Source organism: Colletotrichum scovillei, assembly GCF_011075155.1.
Source record: "Colletotrichum scovillei strain TJNH1 chromosome Unknown Contig00009, whole genome shotgun sequence".
In the NCBI taxonomy this organism is placed as follows: Eukaryota; Fungi; Ascomycota; class Sordariomycetes; order Glomerellales; family Glomerellaceae; genus Colletotrichum; species Colletotrichum scovillei.
In genome coordinates, this window is record NW_023336267.1 from 868,368 (window position 1) to 875,307 (window position 6,940).

At 37.5% G+C, this 6,940-nt stretch overlaps 1 protein-coding gene across 1 annotated transcript; it reads left to right on the forward strand.

The window, feature by feature from the left end:
• Positions 1–3,369: 3,369 nt before the first annotated feature.
• HER10_EVM0006305 (uncharacterized protein) lies at positions 3,370–6,043 on the forward strand (the record flags this gene model as incomplete). The annotated part of the gene is made up of 2 exons (XM_035475894.1): positions 3,370–5,184; positions 5,445–6,043. Exons 1-2 carry the CDS (start codon positions 3,531–3,533, stop codon positions 6,041–6,043), a joined length of 2,253 nt encoding a protein of 750 aa, XP_035329454.1. The 5' UTR covers positions 3,370–3,530.
• Positions 6,044–6,940: the final 897 nt, after the last annotated feature.

Genomic DNA, 6,940 nt, shown 5'->3' on the forward strand with positions numbered 1-6,940 from the left:
TAACTTCGAAATTAAAAATAAAAAGTAAATTTCTAACTTAAAAAAACAAAAAAACGAACTTAAAATCGGCTCTAGTAATTATACTTTTAATAAAAATTACTCTATAATTTAGCTAAACCTCGTAACGTCACTTAACAACGTACTTAAGTAAAAATTAACTATAAATTCTATTTTAGTATAGATAATACTAGCTTTAATAAAAACCCGAAAAACTATAATATAAAAATATTAACTTATATAAAAATAACTAAATAGTATAGTTTTATAGAACTAGCTAACCTAAGGAAATACTTATAATACTACTAGTCTAAGGAAATAGTTCTTTATTTAATATTAAAAACACATTCTATAAAGAACTATTTTAAGTAGAATACTTAATAATAAATACCTTTAATATCTCTTACTTAAAAGGATAGTAAGTTCTATTTACGAAAATATAATAACTAACTTCTTAAGGACGTTTACATTAATAACTAATTACTAAATTAGATACTTACGTATTTTAATAAAATTAATATAGTAACGGACCTAACTTATATTTTCCTATATAATACTAGAATAGCTACTATATAAAATAGGATAAATATAAATATAACTATTATTAAATTTACTACGTTTTTAAATTACGAGCCTAGAGAAAATAAAAATAAGTTAAATAAGAAGAACGACTAAAAATAAACTTTTAAAAAACTAAGGAAACCGATTGTAAAAGAACGATAAAAATAAGAAGTAAAAATAAATTCTTATATATAACTAAATAACGCAACGACGTATACTTATAAATTAAACTTAAAATATATAGATATAAACTATGCGCTATAATTAATAGTAGCGCATAAGGGTTTATATTACTAAGAATAATAAATAAACTTAACCTACTATAGGTATAAAAAATAATCTATACTAACTATAAATAATAAAAGAAAAAGGTTAACTATAATAATAAATATATTAACTAAGAGATAGTATACCTCCCGATATATATTAATAATTACGAAAACTAATTATAATACGATATTACGAAAATTAAAAACCTCGATATTATCCTAAGAATCTCGTAATTAAGAAAGTATAACCTACGGATAGATTAAATTACTAGCTAGGTCCTATAAGAAAATCTAATTACTAAACGACCTAAAAAAAAAAAGGGTTTAAATAGATTTTTAATAACCCTTAAGGAATAAAAATAAATACGATACATAGCTTTTATTAAAATAGTAAAAAGCTATAGGGCGTTTATATACGATAATAATAATCGAGGATCGTAACGACTCTAAACTATACCTAAAGAGTACTATATATACTCAAAACTATTTATAGAACCTAAAAAAATAGGATTATTAGAACATAGTAGCTAGGATATAGAAATCGAACTTAAAAAAAGAATATAACCCGGGTTTTATCTAATATACCTAATAAACTAAAAAGAATAAGAATATTTTAATAAATATATTAATAAGAAACTTAAAAAGATATATTTAACTATCGAATTCTCCGTAGGATTCCCTTTATTTTTATACTAAAGAAAAGAGGAAAATCGAGACCTATTATTAACTATAAGAAACTTAATAAGATTATAAAAAAATTATTATCCTTTACTTTTTATTACTAAGCTTAGAGATTTATTTTACGAAACTAACTAGTTTACTACGATAGATTTTAAAAAATATTTAACTAAATCTAAATTAAAAAAGAGATAAATAAAAATAGTATTCTAAACTCGTAAAGGACTTTTTAAATACCTCGTTATACCCTTCGGACTTATTAATACTCTAATAACTTTTTAAACAATAGTTAACTACGTACTCTAAGAGTTCGTTAAGATTTTTATTATTATTTATATTAATAATATTCTTATCTTCTTTCTTAACCTTAAGATATATAAGAAATATATTTATATAGTATTTTAAAAACTCTAGGATACTAAACTATATACCGACCCTCTAAATATAAGTTTTATATATAAAAAGTAGACTTTTTCAGATATACTATTACGCTAAGATAAATCTATATATAAATATTAAAAATAAAAATAATTAGGGACTAGCCTATACTATAGAACGTTAAAGACGTATAAAGATTCTTAGGATTTATTAATTTTTATTAACGATTCTTTAAAAACTATACTAACGTTATTAGACTTTTTAATAATTTAATACGAAAGGATACCCTATTTATTTAGGATCCTAAGTATAAAAAAGCCTTTGTTAAAGTTAAAAATATAGTTATTTTTAAACTAGTTATTATAATCCCGGACCCTTAGAAACCTTTCGAAGTCGAGACCAATACCTTAAACTTTACTATAAGAGTAGTCCTAGGATAACGAGATAAATAAAAAAAGCTTTATTTATATTATTTTTATTTTAAAATATTTTACGGAGTAGAACTAAATTAGTAAGTCTACGATAAGGAACTAATAGCTATTATTAAAGTATTTCGAGAATAAAGACTATAGTTATCTAAAACTAAGTATAAAATTATAGTTTATATAGATTATAAAAATTTTATAAACTTTACGATAAATAAAAATCTAAATAAGCAATAAGTTAAATAGAACGAGTTTTTATTTAAATATAACTTCTAAATTATATATCAGAAAGGATTAAAAAATAGTAAAGTAAACGCTCTTAACAAAAGACCTAACTACGAAGTTACGGTCCCTAAAAAAATATAAATTATTTTTAAATAAAAAAAGGATAGTAACTTTATACTAACTACGAAGCTTTTTATAATAGCTAAAAAGATTAATACTAACCCAATTAAAAAAATAACCCCTAAGCTTATTATAAAAATTTATAATATACCTATATACGGTTACTAAAGAGTTATTAAAATATAAAAATAGATTCGCTAGTATTATAATAAATCCGCTACACGCACAGAAATTATAAAAATAATTAAGGACTACGTAACTTATAAAAAAAATAAGAATAGTGTTACGACCCAACACGCATGACAAGGCCAGGGCCTGCCCCACAGGACCTACGGCGGCTACCACACCATATATGCGGGAACACGAACTCAGGGCGACTCCTCTCGGGACGGAAGAACTATGGGACAAGTCACGTGACGATAAGAGATAAGGAACTCCGTACGTTCGAGATACGGGGTCCGTCCTTTCACGATACGGAACCCGTATGTTCAGAACACGGGAACCGTTGGGTAAACATACGGACAAAGAATATGTTCAGGAACGAGACTTGTATATAGTGTGGACTTGAGCCGGGCACAAGGACAGACTTCCATAGCTTCTTCAGCAATCAACTTAGTATCAGATCTTACGATCGCTTTCAGCTATCTTCACTGAGAACCCCTTCTGACAAGACTACGATTGATCACCGAAGCCTTACCCACCTTACGATTTACAGACATAGCTTCAGGGAAGCTATCCACGACTACGACACTGTTTACTTAGTTATCGCAGCCTCAACTTCTGCTAACATACTCACTACGACTAGCTGGCCGTAACACTTTGATTGCTCCTGTTCAGTAAGTTCACTCTACGAAAAACTAACTAAACAGTACGAACGATGTCGTCCCGCGCCTCAGCCAAATCTCCTACCCCGGGCTCTTCAGCCTCTTCCAAACAACCTGTTCGAAGCCTGGCCGAGGAAATGGAGACAGCTCCTATGAACGTCGACTCCGACGATGAGGTCACCCTCAAAAAAGAGACCTACGATCGACTCCGCGAGAGAGTCAAGAAAGGAGACGCAGACATCGCCAAGGTACAGACCATGTACAACGAAACCGCGAATGAGCTCCAAAACCTCAAGATCATGATCCAGCAGTTCGGGAATGGCCCTCAGCGCATTCAGGACCTGGAGAACGAAGTCATCCGACTCAGAGAACAAGAAGCAAGTACCAATGTTCAGGCGCTTCAGGAGAGGTCAACACTCTCGAGCCGCTGCCAACATCATTGGTACCCCATCCAGGGAGGACGACAGAAACTCAAACTCAGCGCACCCATCACCTATGACGGCACCCCAGGTACTCTCAAGGGATTTCTGATTCAAGTCAAAAACTATCAGAACTTCCATCACGGAGACTTCACCAGCGAAACCGAGAAAGTTGTGCACGCCGCCAGCTTCCTCAGGGGACGAGCCCTCAAGTGGTTTGAACCTATCCAGGAAGAATATCTCAGCAAAGAAACTCTTGACGAGTGCTCTACTGAAGTACGCGACATCTACAGTAACTTCAATGGATTCGAAGCTCTCAGGTCCCTATTCCAGGACCCTGACGAGAAACGACAAGCTGAACGCGACCTAGCGCAGCTACGACAAACCAAATCGGCAAAGGAATATTCCGCCGAATTCAGACGTCTCAGTGCCCAACTGGACCTCACTGACGACACCAAAATGTTCATGTTCTACCAAGGACTGAAGGACGAAGTCAAGGACGAGCTGGTCAAGCTCGACAGACCAGAAGACTTCCTTCAGTACGGAGAACTCGCCATCAGAATTGACAACCGACTCTATGAACGCAAGAAGGAAAGGAAGGAACGACCTAACACCGGACGCAAGTACCAATGGCAACCTCAACGCAGTTTCCAGGCGAACCAGCGACCTCGCAACAACTGGAACAACAACCGACAAAGCACTGCCTACGGACAACATGACGGTCCCATGGATCTCAGTGTCGCCAAGAGAGAAGACAACCGCCCCAGGAAGGACTTCAAATGCTACAACTGCGACAAGCCAGGACACATGGCTAGAGACTGCCGACAACCCAAACGCATCCAACACCAACCCGTTCCAGAAAAACGAGCCAATATCGCGAGCAAGGAAATTCCCCACGCACAACTCTCATGGACGGCTTGCTACGACGACAACTGCCTTATTCACCAAGACAGTAAGGAACAAACCGGATGGTACCCTAAAAAACCCAAGAACAACGAACGACCCGGATACGACACCACCCCACCACCTGTCAAGACCCTAGCGGTGGCAACCAAAGAAGAAGAGATACCCATCTACCGACCTCTCACCCTCGAGGATAACAACATCGAATGTGTCGCCATACTCTCTCAAATCTGCCAGAATATAGAAGAGAAGGCCAAGACAGACCCCATCATGAAGGATACCCTTCATCTCCTTGAAGAAAGAATCATGCAAAGACTTCAGGCAAGTACAAGGGAGCAACTCCTCAAATTCGAAGAAAGAGGCCCCGACACAGAAGAAATCATGGGTAATCTCGTCCACATGGCACGACGAAACAACAAGAAACAATCCCTTAGGAAGAAGGGACCCCCATCGGACGACATCCCGACCAAATCCATCTGTGTGATGCGACGAGACGACGGAAACAAAAAATTCATTCGCAAGGTCAAAGAACAACTCAAGAACCTAGAACGCGAAGACAAAATCGAAGTAATCAAGAGGCCCAATCTTGACTTCGAAATCAAGAATGGAAAGGTAGACTTTCGACTCAAGAAGGACGAACTTGAGATCGGCTCCAGCAGCCACACCTTCGACGAAGAATCACCTATGATTCGGACGAACCTCGCGACGTCGCTCGACGACGTGCTCAGACGGAGATCGACCATGGATTCTATCCTAGTGTGGACGACACCAGCTCTGATGAGGAACCCGAAGAACCACGGTGTAAGAACATTGATCCGTACGAAGACGACCAGACAGTACAGTTCCACGGAACTAGTCAACCTAAGGAAGTACCTATGACACCACTAGTCAAAGGAGATAGCTCCTTGCTCAACACCAAGGACGCATTCCACGAAGAATTATTTTGGGCAGAATGCCTCGACGATAAGTGTCTCTGGCATCTCTCACCCAAGAAAGAAAGTCGCTTCTACCCCCGAAGACGCGACGACCGACCTATCAAGGACGTCTACGTCGACGACCAACTACCGAACTGGACGCTCACATACTTCAATGGACTCGACAAGGCAACATTCGAACCAGACCCATGCTTTCCTATGCGATGCCAGAACAGCAACGACATGGAATGGGACGAATGTAGACACGACCATTGTCAGATCCACTACGTTCCCAAATCCCAAGCCTGGAGGAACGAGAGAACAAATTGAACAAGAAGCACGACTGAGAAACAGACTGTCAAAAACTAGGAAGGCCAATCGCAAAGGAACGACGAAAGGCGAAAATCGAAGACAAGTTCCTATGTGCAACCAGACAGTGCAACGACGCACACCTATGGGTCAAACTCGAAATACACGGACACAGACTGCGCGCTATAATCGACAGCGGCGCACAAGGAAGTTTCATATCACCAAGAGTAATGAACAAACTCGACCTACCATGGGTATGGAAGGACAATCCATACAAACTACAAACGGTAGAAGGAGAAAGAGTTGACTATGATGACGGATATGTCAATCGAGAGACCGTACACCTTTCGACATATATCAACGATCAACAAGAACAACTACAGTACGACATCACGGAGATTGGAGACATCGACGTCATCCTAGGAATCTCGTGGTTACGAAAACACAACCCACGGATAGATTGGACCACTGGCCAGGTCCTATGGGAAAATCCAGTCACTGAACGACCTAAGAAAAAGGGTTCAAACGGATTTCAAGCAACACCTGAAGAACAAGAACAAACACGATACATAGCCTTCATCAGGACGATAGAAGACGACAGGATGTTCGCACGGTACCGACGATCGAGGATCGCAACGACTCCAGACTATACCCGAGGAGTACCGGATATACACGAAACTATTCATGGAACCTGAAGAAACAGGGTTACCAGAACACAGCAGCTGGGATATGGAAATCGAACTCAAAGAAGGAACGCAACCCGGGTTCTATCCAATATACCCTATGAATCAAGAAGAACAAGACTATCTCGACGAGTACATCGACGAGAAGCTCGAAAAGGACATATTCGACCTTCGAAATCCCCGCAGGATTCCCCTTCTTCGTACCAAAGAAAGGAGGAAAATCGAGACCAGTTAT